The 14,520-nt window shown below is 33.9% G+C and overlaps 1 protein-coding gene across 1 annotated transcript; it reads left to right on the top strand.

Annotated features, from left to right (window-relative positions):
- Positions 1–4,574: 4,574 nt before the first annotated feature.
- LOC134264398 (ficolin-1-like) lies at positions 4,575–7,558 on the top strand (the record flags this gene model as incomplete). The annotated part of the gene is made up of 6 exons (XM_062746691.1): positions 4,575–4,678; positions 5,246–5,454; positions 5,590–5,732; positions 5,960–6,056; positions 6,159–6,323; positions 7,439–7,558. Coding segments are annotated over exons 1-6 (838 nt in total), but the record flags the coding sequence as incomplete, so codon positions are not given.
- Between the last annotated feature and the right edge of the window lie 6,962 nt (positions 7,559–14,520).

Raw genomic sequence — 14,520 nt, forward strand, 5'->3', positions numbered from 1 at the left:
TGGCTATAACTTCCTCGTTTTTCAACCAAACAGGATGGGATTTAGAACATAGACAAACATAACAGACTCCTACAAGAAGATATGGTCGACATGCACATGCGCGCACGTGCGTGCACGTGAAATGAGTAAAATTACAAATACACTAGATTAAAACGTATTTTTAATACTTTTGGATAAAACGCTGTAATTTCTAGTATATAAATAGTGTAGACAAGATGATAAGGTCATTACGCACATGCATTCAAATGCGCATGCGTGCAATGCATAAATTTGAATATACTGAATATACTTCTGGGAAAACATTGTTATAGTCTAAAAGGCATAGAGTTCGTCTTATTTAATGAAGCTTACAGGGAATAAGGCACCAAAAGGGAGTTGGGGAGCGTTTGGGGAACATCTGTAACGGTTCCCGTTACAATTAGCCCTAGTTATTATTATTTTTCTTCCTGGGAAAATTTTGTCCTCGAGTGATCTTGTAAACTACATATCCAACTAGGTGAAACCTTTTTAGGGTCAGTCAGCATGTTATGTAGAGTTGCCGAACGAAGGTCATTTTGCGCGCACGTGCTTGCAAGAGCGCGCACGTGCAACACATGAAATGACCAATATAATGAATATTGCTGTAACTTTTCTTTTTCTTGATGAATTTTTTTGAAACTCATAATGTAAGGATACATTGGTGCCGTTGTAGACAAGATGGCATGGTCAAAATAGCAAGATCTCACGAGCATGCACGTGCGCTTCGCTCTGATTGGCTGAAACTAAAGTCTCAATATCTTTCTTGTTTCTTGTTCATAATCTTTTGAAATTTTGGACATAGTCCTACATTATGAAGATCTACAGCATTATATATAAAAATTTTCATGAAAGCATGCGCATGCGCTTGAACTGCAATCTGGATTGGCTGAAACTTTAAATGGCTATATCTACTTTGTTTTTTGACGAAATGCTTTGAAATTTAAAACATAGTCATGCATTAAGAAATCCTAAAATATGATTTAGAAAAAATTCATGAAATCACGCGCATGCACGTGTGCTGCAATCTGATTGGCTGAAACTTTATATGGCTATATCTCCTTTGGTTTTTTGACGAAATGTTTGGAATTTTAAAATATAGTCATTCATTTAGATATTCTTTAATACGATAAAGATAAAAATTTATGAAATCACGCGTATGCATGTGTGCTGCAATCTGATTGGCTGAAACTTCAAATGGCTAAAGCTCCCTTTTTTTTTAACCAAACAGGATGGGATTAGAACAAAGATAAATATAAGGGACTTCTACAAGAAGGTGTATTCATCATGCACGTGCTTACACGTGCATGCACGTGAAATGAGTAGGATAAAAAAAACCACTCGAATGGGTGTATTTTTTAATACTTTTGGATTAAATACTTTGATATCAAGTATATTGAAATATATGGATAGTGTAGACAAGATAATATGATCATCACGACATGAACACGCGTGCAATGTTTACATTTAAATATAATTTGTATTCTTTTTGGGAAGACTTTGATTAAGTCTAAATTACATATAGTATTTCTTATTTAAAAGAGATTACAGGGAATATGGCACCAAAAGGGAGTTGGGGAGCGTTTGGGGAACATCTGTAACGGTCCCCGTTACAATTAGCACTAGTTTGAAATTGTGGGGACACCAAAATATACCGATGCTGTGTGCCACGTAATATCTGAAAATTTTTGATTTACACTGAAAGACATTGCTAAGACACTAAACATTTTATCAATTGGAAAAAAATATAATATTTCTATCAGATAGGTGCCCTTTTTTTATCAGTAATGCTTTAGAGAAACACGCGTCAAATGTGCCAACGGTCTATTAAATGAAGAAATTTTTAACAAAATCGAAGATTTAATAACTTGCTTGATGGATGACAAAACATAGGTCACTTATATAGCCGAAACAATTCTAGAATAACAAATGTGGAAGCAAAGAAAAACGTTCTTTTTTTATATTAATTATTATGGTAAAGAGAATCAAGGGTTCCAAACATGTATTAATAGTTTTTATGCATTTTGAGAAGTCCAGTAAAACATGTACATACATGCATCCAAATAAAGGACTAGCAATGGCAACTTTTATGTTTCAAATTGCACGATGTGTTTGACAACGCAGCTTTAAATAAGCTGAGAGAAATACGCAAGATTTAGAAGAAAAGAAAGTATACAGAGCCTTTTCCATCACCCATATTTGCTAGATCTCAGTCTTTTTAGATCTTTTCATTCCCTAAACGCATGGAAACATGAAAAGGCAGAAAAATTATACAATATCAGATATGTCGTGAAAAAAAAATGATATTTATCTGTGTCTTTGGGGCATCCCTAAAGATGAGTATGCCGAGGTTTTCTCTTCATGGGTACAAAGACCTAGAGGTACGACATTGTATTTAACAGGGAATGCCTTGAGAGATTGAAACTAGTAAGATTATACATTACATACTTTTTCTTTTTTTAGATGATATTTTACATTTTTACTTGAACGACCCTTGCAGTACTTGCATTATATAAATAAGAAAAGTTGCTGTTGGAAAGTTAAAGCCATCCCGTTTGTTAAAGATATGAGTTCTATCACAAACGGATGGCATCAGATTTTTTTTACTGTCAACTTCCTTTGATTATATTGTAATATTTTTTTAATCAACTGCATTGGTGTTTATGCATCCCTTTTGATTCGATATGTAAAAGCATACCTTGCATTCCTTTTGATTCGATATGTAAAAGCATACTTTGAATACGATCATTTTTTACTGCTCACTGTTTTAATATGTACTGTTGATTTCACACGTCGGTGTGATTCGATGTTATAATTTTATTAAATTTAGTTAATTGATAAAAAAAAAACCATTGCTTGACAAATATGCCACACCTGTGTGACGTAGTGGTAAGAATCGCAGAGTAAGGTAATCCTCAATTTTTTCGATGACAAATCACAAAATGTAAAATATTACATAGTTTCGTTTAAATTGAAGAAGCAGTAATGATATGAAAAAGCTCTTTTTTTTTATAAATTTTTATAAAGTTTAGAAAGGTCGTTTTGATCGATGTTATAGACTTAAAAAAATGATGATTTGATCCTTAATCTCCTAAAGTAGTGGCGGATCAGAACATTTTGGCCAGCAAAGATGGGCAAAATCTCACAGACAAGAAAATGTAATTAGCTTGATTAAGTGTAGCATGATACCTTTGTTTTAATTCTGTCTGAAGCAAGTGAAAATCGTTAAAACTTCATAAATGATCAAAGTTGAAAAAATTGGCTCACATTTTTCATCCTAGAATTGATAAAAGATGAAAGCTTATTTTTAATGTCATGCAAATTCTTTGAGGCTTTATATTTTACTCAAGAGCAGAGGGACACATTATACTGCAATTTCTTTGTCGTAAAAAGCAGGGTAATTTAGCATTCGTCATACCATTTGCAAGAAATGAACAAATGGAGCTCAAGACTCGGCACTTACGGTGCCATGGTAACTATTTTGACTTTCGGAATTCTTCTCGGATGTTCTCTCGGCAGTAACCTAGGAAAATGTCTTGATGAATATGAGGGATATTTATTGTTTTTCAACCGTTCGTACGTCAGCTGCTTACAGGAATGTAAAAGACGACCAATGTGTTACTCGGTTAGATATGATCGAAGGATCCTCGTCTGTCGCCTATTTGGCAGATGATTGCTTGGAGCAGCAATTAGGGATTCCATAGTCAATACTGGAAACAAAATTCTTAGCTGTTGGCAAAATCAGCTGGAGGAGTTTGAACATATTCAGGTATTTTCAAGGAAAATCATTTAGGTAAAAATGAAATTATTGAAAAAAAAATATTATTGGATTCTACTGTAGTAACAACTGTAACAAATATTGAACGAAATCATTCTCAAGTTTGATTGACCCCTGCTATGGAATATTAACACTCTTTTACGGGGTAAGATGTAACGTTACAGTTACTTTATACGCATTGGCCGAAATATTTGATTTGTTATAAATTTTCGATGAACTACAATTGATACAAAGGATAGGCCCATAAACGATATTCTGCAAGATTGAACGATAGAATGAAATTGATCTTGAAAAGAAAACTCATTCAAACTCTGGGATGGTAACTAAAAGTCTAAGATTACATGTTCCTCCTTTTTTTGTTTCCAGAACTCGAAGTTTAATTTTTGACTACGTGAATGTTGCTCTAATATTAATAATATATCTAAATAATATTTTAATATAAATAAAATCCATAAATGTAAAGAAGATTTGAAAATTATGATTTTGTTATGAAGTAGAAAAACGTGTTTAATATGTTTAAGAGTTAATTGCTTCTGAAATTTATGGCATGTTAATACATTTTATCAATTGGCTAAGTACGTGTACTATTTGAGTATCTATCTGCTTCTTTTAGGACTACTTTATTAACATCACCAACATTACCACGAAATGTATATTAATGAGAGCTAATAGGTTCAATGTGACTTCTATTGCTCTTTTATTATACTTTACTTTCAAGAAACAAATTATTAATAAAAACATGCATTTTATATCAAATTCTTGAAAAAATTAATAATTAAATATGGTTACGTCTCAGTTGTTAGAAGGTGGTTGTGAAGACTATGTTCACCAGTGTAACGAACATCAAATGTGTTCTATTGATGCTGTAACAGGGGACCCTGTACTGTGAAATTTCAGGTAACTTTTATTTCTCTTTTATGAAGTGTGACAGAAATAAAGATGAGCACCACAGGCACCTGGCGTTATTTATTTTTCTGTTGATCTGTCCACAAAAATGTCGCCATAACTTTTGAGTGGATGGGGTTATGGCTTTCATATTTCAGAGGTGTGTTTCTTGTGACAAGGCCATTCTTTGGGTACAACCGAATTTGACCTCGTGACCTTGACCTTGGAGTCTGACTCATTTTACCAAAAATTTTCGAACTTTTAACCTGGCACTAACTTTGGAATACAGAGTTGGTGGTAGGGTTTTCGTGGTTTTAATGGATTTAAAATTAGTTGACATCTTGACCTTGACCTTAGAGTTGGAAAAACTATTTAAAACAACTTTGACCAAGACCATAACTTTTAAACCATTAGTACTAGAGCTTTCATATTTCACAGATGTATACATTGTGACAAAACCTTTCTCTGGATATCAATAATTTTGACTTGACCCTAGAGTTTGACTTGCATTTGAGAAACTTGTAAAAAGAAGTTAAAAGAATATACATTGTATATCAATTATTAAAGGATTCCCAAGGTAGAGAACCTGACGTTTTATTTTATCATTGCAGATTGTGGGGGTAGACCATATGTTGAACAGGGATATATTATGCACTACGTGAACAGTGCCGTTGATAGTACTGCAAAGCTAGCCTGTAGTGAATTTTACGAAACTGAGTACGGTCACGCTGTATGTACGGAGAAGGGAGAATGGAACATATCCATTGCCTGTAAAGGTAAAAAAAAAAATCAAATTTTATAAAGCTCAATTTTATTTAATACAGGCCGCTTTTTCTGCTTTAGTAATGTGTAGAAGTGACGTTAATGTCGTTATATATGCATAATAAGCGCATATTTTGATATATTTTAAGCGCCCCGAGACTGTCAGAGACTGAAATACCTTTTCCGTGATGCTAAATCTGGAGTTTACGATATAGCTCCTGTGGAGACCTATGTCATACAAGCATATTGCGAAATGGACGTTCATTTACCCGGAATCCCTCGCGGATGGACGGTAAAGTAACATAGTTTATTTAATGTAACAGTATCTACAATGTAATTTTTTTAACATTTATTTTCAATAAAGCTTTTTTTAAAAATTCATATTGTTATCTTTACTAGTGATTCATGTATCAAGAGAGAATGTCATATTTTTAAGAACGAATTTCTTACCTTTTCTATGATCAATCAAAATCATACAGGACTATAGAAAAGTTGAATTATTAATGTGAGTTATTGTAGGTGATACAAAGACGTATGGATGGAAGTGTGTCCTTTAATCGCACATGGGATCTATATGAAAGAGGCTTTGGAATTCCCTCTGGAGAACACTGGCTAGGTTAAATCGAATCAATGTTTGTTGAATTGTTAGAATAGATTTGTGCTGCACTTAACAAAATATAATTTTACGTTTTATGTAAATTTCTGATTTAATATTTAGGGAATAGTGTCATCCACAATCTTCTAAGAAATAGAGGATCCTTTCTTCTTGTGATGGTGAAGTTTCAATATGAGGAATGGAAATTTGCACTATACACTCAGTTTATGGTTGATGGTTCTGACCTTCAGTATAAATTGTCCTTTGGTCAGTGCTTTGGAAATGCAAGTTAGAAATATTCAAGTACCAAATTGGTTCAAAAAGAGAATTAAAGACCACCGGCACCGGGGGGGGGGGGGGGTTATATGATCAAACTATTTTTCCGAAACAAATGGGGAAGATGGTGCCGCATTCTGAGAGATGTTCAAGAACCTGTCTGGATAATATGTTTATGTATTAAATCTCGTTGTATTTTCGAATTCATGAACAGGATGAAAGGATCACAAAAGGAGATGGGTGAACTTAAAGTGCAAAAAACCCACAAGCTTCAGATATATAAAAATCATATTCAAATTGTGATTTTATAGTATTTAGAGTAAAGTTCTCATTACTGATTTTTGTAAAATCATGATAAACAAAAAGTTTTGAGGAAAATTTTTCGTTAAAATTTATTCTTTTATAAAGAAAAATAATGTGGTATCCATTGGGTTCGAACCCTGGCAATAAAAATCCTGAGTTGCATTCTCTATTGAGACTAGCACGCTAACCACTACGCTTCACAAGTCCTGATGAAGTGCGGCATTTAAATCATGCTTCTGATATGACCATTGACTTAAGGGACTTCGAGTATTTCTCGAAAAGATACGAAAGTTATGTCATAAAATTATATTTTTAAGGTATAGTGGGTCATTGCTCCATAATTTTGGAAACCAAAATATGTATGTTTTTATGCCAACTTTGAGGGTTACCTTTCAAAAAAATGGAGAGAATACCCACTCATAACGAAAAATAGTGTTATAGTGTGTTGATTTTTTTGTCCTCTTTCGTGTGTGTAAAATATTTCATAGGCAAATAACTTCAATTCTCATGAGATTTGTGCAAGTTGTAGAGATTTTACATAAAGTACACTTTAATGTTATGTGAAATATTAAGGAAAATTTTGATAAAATTGAGATTTAATTTTTCACCTTCATGTTTGTCGCACTATGGGCTTATCTCTATAATGTTCACCCATCTCCTTTAACGTCATTTTCTGTCAGTGCCTTTTAGGGTAAAAGTGCAATAGAAACCCTTCTCCCGCTTAGATTATGAATAAGGCAACACGATATTCAAAAACACTAAAAAAAATTCCGAAAACTTATATTTTTATCGGTAAAAAGTACATAAACTCTTTAAAATTCTAGGTAATGCCTTGGGAAATCAAGCAGGGAGTGGTCGTTATTTCGCCAATCAGACGAAATTTTCTACAATAGACCAGGACAATGACAAACTGACGGGCACTAACTGCGCCAAACAACAGGGCGGTGGGTGGTGGCACAACGCATGCTCGCTCTCAAACCTCAACGGAATTTTCTGCTCAACAATTTTAAGTTATAAATGGCTTTGCATGACTTGGGAACATGAAGATTACTTCGTCTACGGAGAAATGGATAGTACCAGATTTTGAAATGGTCCAGCGATATAACCTGCAAATTTTTGTCCCCCGCTTGAAAAGTGGGGGATATTAATTTGGGTTTGTCCGTCCGTCCGTCCGTCCGTCTTTCTGTCTGTCTGTAACGCTTTCGTTTCCACACGATATCTCGAGAACCCTTTGAGCTTTTGCAATGAAATTTAGCATAGCAACTCCCTGTGGACTAAAGAAGACCCCTATTGATTCTGAGGTCAAAAGGTCAAAGGTCAAGATCATAAATAAGCAATTACTGTCTGTAATAACACTTTCGTTTCCACACGATATCTCTAGAACCCTTTGAGCTATTGGAATGAAATTTTACATAGCAACTCCCTGTGGCCTAAGGAAGACCCCTATTGATATTGAGGTCAAAAGGTCAAAGTTCAAGGTCGTAAATTTATACATTCTGTCTGTGTGTAATACTATTATTTCCGAGCGATATTTCAAGAAGATTTTGAGCTTATGCAATGTAATTTTATATCAAAACTCCCTAGGACGTCTCTCGCCCTCTCTCAAAGTGCCCCGCCCCGTTTGTTTTATTAGTATTTATAGTATTACATGTCGCTATTTTTAGCGCAGGGGCATGAGGAGAGTTATTGCGTATAAAACAGGTTCTCGGCGGGCTTTATGTTCTTATTACATCTATTAGAACTGTTTAATAACGGCTAAGTAAATCAAACACCATGGATTGTGTAAAATTTTGAGAATACGAACATGAAAACATGAATATATATATGTATGTGACTTCACTTCTGCATATACTTCATATACTGAAAGGAAAAAGAAACGCAGGGTAGCATAATTGTCGATAAAAATTTGACCACATGACGGAAAATTACGAAAATTGGTCAGATGGGAAATTTAGTTACTGTGCATCAAAATCAGTATTCTGAATTACTCAACCGTTAAATTTATGACGTCACGTAGGGAAAACGCTAAAAAGCCCCAAACACGTGCAATTTGATAACGACGTGTTTGTTCACAAATCTTGTTGCATTATTTGATGCAGATGAGGTGTGCACATCGTTTTTCAATATTAAGAGACATTATGAATTTATTGCAATCTTGGCTACATTTACGGAAGTTCAATGGGGTCTTGTTTTTGAATTGCCTAATTAATGAAAAAGGCAACAACGGTTTACTAAGCAGTCTCTTGTAAATTTTCCCCCATAAAACGTTTTAGCCGTTATTAGAGAGGGTCTGGAGTGAATTTCAATCAACCGTGACGCTGACGTTAACGCAAAACAGAGCCATGTTACAAGCGGGTTATTCATCCTGCCATCTCTTAAATCGCCACCTTATTACCACAAAAACATCCATTTATAGTGTACACGATTATAATCATAAAATTCATACGAAATTTGAAAGAAAACAATTCCGCAATTTGGTTTTTTGAGCCAGTCAACTTACTGTTGTATTCCTCTCAATGGCGCATGCGCGCGTCGTATGACTTATTTTTTTGCGTGGTCACCCATGCTAAATATAGCCAGGGTTTAAAAGATAAACACTCTGATGAAATTCCATGCAAAAGAGAAATAAGACTCTGACAAATGCACGAGATGGACATTGAAGATAATGAGAGTTTTCAATTTTCCCTTTTGGGGGTATCGTCATTTGAGCTTCAATAACTCATGAATAATTAGACAAAATCACACGAAAATTTGGTTATATCTTCTTGATTGATGATTTTAAACGATAGATAGGAAAACTAAAAAGCATTTTAAGAAAAACAAATTTAATTCACCTCAAAAGTTTACCCTGCGTTTCTTTTTCCCTTCAGTATATAATGTATAGCGATTCCGTGGTCTAGTGGATATGTCGCTCGCTTGAAGTGTGAAAGGTCCCGGGATCGAATCTTGGTTGTACCTTTCTGTTTTTTTTTTAAATACTTTTTTTTTTTACTAAATGATAGTATTCAGCATGTGAAATGAAAAAATTATGAGGTTATAAAATCATCATTACAGTGTGATAAATATTCCATGTAAAAAGAATCTTCTATACACATAATAAAGAATAAGCAATCAAATCTTTATATGCATATTGACATACATGTATTTTATTTGCATAAGTATACATTTAATAATTCTATAAATTCAGTCAGGGGGAGCCGACTTTTTCCCCTAAGCGGGGGACACGAATTCTCTGAATTAGCTTGTTAAATCTTCAGAATGACTCTAGGTATCCAAACTGTACGACGCTCTAAACTTTAATAAAACAAAAAAACCGTGTTAGTGTGCTAGACAAAAGAGAAAAAGGATCAGTAAAGTTTTCACATCACTGAAACCAATAACTATTAAAGATAGATTTTCTTATCAAAGTTTGTCCCTATAATTACCGTCTGTTTTTGCTTATTTTCAAAAATTTAATTCTTTCTAATCCTGGCAACCAACCCAACAACAAAAGTTTATTATAAACATAATGGTCGTCAAATTCCCTTATTTTAATGGAAAATTTCATTATATCAGCTGTATTTAGAGTTTTTGTTTCGCGGATAATTCATTAAGCAAGAGCATGCTCTACGTACGAACTAAAACAAGGCATGCTATTGGCAAATAGGCTGACGATAGAAGGACATCCACATCCTCGTTTATGTCAACATTCACTAGTACCATGGTAAATACAATAACCCTGTAAGCAAATCCAACCTATCGTTAAGTCTTATTATTATACCTCATTATAAATATTCTAAACAACGCGTTATTTGATTGGTTCTAACTTATCACGTGATATGGCCATAAAACTTCATATTTCCCGGCCGTCGGCATGCTTTTCATCATATTCCACCTCTTCGGATACTTAGTGCATTTTCCCGCAAAAATTATCGTTCGTTTGAAGAAAACTCCCTAGAGTATAGTAGACGTCACAATTACCTGGTTTACATCACAAAATTGATGATAATGTGTTGACCAAAGAGTTTTAGTAACTTTTTGTTAAAAATGAAAGTGAATTTGAGAGCGGTGTCGAATTTGAAAGTTTATGTTTATTTCAAAGGTTTTGCTTGTTTCGGTATAATAAACAATTCATTGCATGAATGTTCGGGAAACATGAAGACTTATTCAGCCAAGAAATATCATATTCCCCTCGGGCGAAGCCCTCGGGGAATATGATTTTTCTTGGCTAAATAAGTCTTCATATTTCCCTCACTATCGTGCAATAAATGTATAATACTGACTGACGTCTTTTATACAAGATTTTAGGCCACTTTCACACTGAAATGTCCTAGAATTTTTCGTTTGCTTGATCATGACAGCATTTGGCGAGCATGACCGGCCGACAGATGATGCTTCTACCTCCATGGCATCTGATTCCACCTCTAATCTATAAGGGATCCGTGTTTGCTTTGAGTCCGATTTGTATTGTTTTAATGGTATTTTGAGCTTGATTACAGTTCGTTATCTTCACAATCCTCTGTTTTTGCAATGAAATGTTGAATGTTTATTTTATAATGATTGGTTTAGTCAAAGCTAGTTAGATGATTTAATTTAAGTTCAATTGTATGCATTGTATGACAAAGTCGAGAATATACTTTTTAGCTCACCTGAGCCGAAGGCTCTATTTGCATTTTTTTGGCATCCGTCTGTAATCTTTTCACATTTTAGACTTCTTCTATAAAAAAAAAAACACATTACCAATTTCAACCAAACTTGCCACAAAATATTCTTGGGGGAAGGGGATTCAAGTTTGTTCAAAAGAAGGGCCACTCCATCTTCCAAACGAAAAAAAAAGCAAATTCAAAGAATTTTGGTCCCCCACTTTCGGTGTCTTTGTGGTTGAGATGTCAGTTTTTATGACATATAGTGTCTAATATGAACACCCTATCATATGTCATTTATTTAGAAATTATCTTTTTAAAAATAAGGTCAATTGTAAAGGTCAAGGTCAAGGGGTAAGAATTCATAGCATGCTCGGAAATATCTTGTCACAGGTAATGCACATGTCAAATAAGTCCTATCTCTTCTCAATATAAGGAACAAGATGTGTTTGTGAAACACAGATGACCTCGTATGGCAACATAACAAAGATTTAACATTTCTTAATTCAAATGAAATATATTTGATATTACCCAAAGTAGGGTTTTCAGACAAGAAATACGATTGTGAAATACAAAATCCCACTCCCCTGTTCAAAAGAAAGTTATGGCCAAGGATACATTTTTGAAAGGTAGGTCAAAATCCAAGGTGAAAGGATCTGAATTGTTGATTTCTTTAAAAAGGTCACAAGTAATACATATGTGAAGGATGAAAACCCTGACCTTAACCACTCAATAGTTATGGCCAAGGTAAAAGTTTTGGAAAAGTAAGTCAATCTCCAAGGTCAACGTCAAAGGGTCAAAGTTCTTGGTATCCAATGAAAGGTCTTCTCATAAGGATTACATATGTGAAGTACGAAAGCCTTAGCCCTTACCGTTCAAATGTTATGGTCAAGGTTAAACTTTTTTTTTCAAAAGTATGGAAATCTCCAAGGTCAAAGTCAAAATGTCAGAATGGTTGGTATCCAATGAAAGGCCTTGCCACAAAAAATACATATGTGAAATATGTAAGTCCTAGTGTTTACTATTCAAAAGATATGGTCAAGGTTAAAGTTTTTTCATAAGTACGGAAATCTCCAAGGTCAAAAGGTCAAAGTTGTTGGTATCCAATGAAAGGTCTTGCGACAAAAAATACATATGTGCAAAAATATGAAGTCCTACATGTAGTATCTACTGTTCAAAAGTTGTGGCCATGGTCAAAGTTTTTGAAAATTAGGTCAATCTCCATGGTCAAGGTCAAAGGGTCAAAGTTCTTGGTATCCAATGAAAGGTCTTTTAACAAGGATTACATATGTAAAGTACGATAGCCCTAGCCCTTTCCGTTCAAAAGTTATGGTCATGGTAAAAGTTTTTTCATAGGTCTCTAAGGTCAAGGTTAAAAGGTCAAAATTGTTGATATCCAATGAAAGGCCTTGACACAAAAAATGCATATGTGAAATATGAAATTCCTAGTTTCAACTATTCAAAAGATATGGCCAAAGTAAAAGTTTGGATTTTTTGTGTAAAAGTGGGTCAAACTCCAAGGTCTAGGTCAAAAGGTCAAATATGGTGGTACCCAAAGAAAGGTCTTCTCACAAGTGAAATATGAAAGTCATAGCTCCACTAAATCAAAAATAATGGGCAAGGTTAAAGTTTTTGTGACGGATGGACAGACGAATGAGATTTAATGTCCCCTTGCTTTCGCTAAAGCGGGGGACAACAAAGAAGGCAATAAATTGTTATTTTATTCATTATGTTTTTATTTTGATCGGGATTGGTCCAAAATAATTTTTTTTTTTTCATTTTGCCATTTCATTTCAATTTCTTGCCAAAAAGACTGAGACTAGTCAAAATTCACATATACTTTGATCATTAGTAAACTTTAAGTGAATCATTGTGCAGACGTACAGATATTTCTCCATCAGATAATAAAGGCTGTCACAATTTTTAATTCTTATACCACCAACCTTTCACTTGCTATTTGACTTCGAATTAAAGTCATGACACTCCTTAGGTTCATAAACAGTACCTGTATCAGGTTCCAATGAGCAATCTTTGTATCAAGTACGAGCTCCTAGTATTTCTACATTGTTAAGTTAAAGTCTTAATTAAAGTCTTAAAAAAATAATTTTACTCTATTCTGCCTGTAACTTTGAACTTGCTGCATTGACACTGGATTAAAACAAGAACTTTCCTTATTTCAAAAACAATACCTGTACCAATTCTTTTCCAAATAAAGTTTTAGCCGAGAGATTTTTTTTTTCTTTTTGCTACCAGTGTCCTTGAAATCGCCAAAATGACCTTGGATAAAAATCAAGGCATATTCTTTGATCATAAGCAATATCTGTACCGAGTATGAGCTTCCACTGACTCTCCATTACAAAGTCAAGTTATGTCATACCTTTTTTCTACTAGTAACCTTGAACTAAATGGAATGACTGGATAAGATCATGACACATTTTTGGGTCATAAGCAATCCCTGTACCAGGTTTGAGCTTCCAGTGATTCTTTCTACAAAGTTATGACCCAGACAAAAATTTCATACTTTTAGGCCAGTGACCTTGAACTTGCAGGAATGACCTTGTGTCAGATCAGGACTCACTGTCGGGTCATTACAAGCAAGCTCTATAACAAGTATAAGCTTCCAATGTTTCCATATATCAAAGTTAGAGCCTAGACAAAATTACATTCACAGACAATGTAATTCCTATATAACCCTAAAACTTCCTTTGTTTGGGGTAAAAAGAGAAGTTTCATTACAAGGAATACACATTTGAAATATGAAAGCCCTAGCACTAATCATTCACATCATTTTTTTTTTACCAAAGTAGGTCAAAGTCTAACTTAAAGGTTAAAAAAAGTTCAAAAGGAATGGCCATGGGTAGTAAAAATAAGTAAATTTGGAGACGCATAAACAGACAGACAGTTTATCAAAATATGCCCCCAAATCTTCAGTTATAGAGGTGGAATAAAAACTCAACAAATTCCATGACAAACAGACTGTATAATAGTGTATTTTAATATATATGATAAATTCAAACTGACATAAATTAATCATGTATCACAAGGGACAAACACAGTTTTTACAATTACATGTACATCAGTTATGCTTTTCAAGAAAAATTGAAAAAATATGAAACATCTAGAAAATCTTCATATACTACTTGTGTATGAAGTAGAACATGCTTATAGAACTTGACAAGGAAAAATATTTCATAAAAAACTTAAATTACTAATAGAACCTCAGTAACAACTAAAAGAAGGAAAAAGTGTTGCATACAAAGATAAAACTAAATTAGATAAGCAAG

The sequence above is a fragment of the Saccostrea cucullata genome, unplaced genomic scaffold (genome assembly GCF_032062105.1).
Source record: "Saccostrea cucullata isolate Sc308-1 unplaced genomic scaffold, CSIRO_AGI_Scuc_v1 ctg10961, whole genome shotgun sequence".
Classification (NCBI taxonomy): Eukaryota; Metazoa; Mollusca; class Bivalvia; order Ostreida; family Ostreidae; genus Saccostrea; species Saccostrea cuccullata.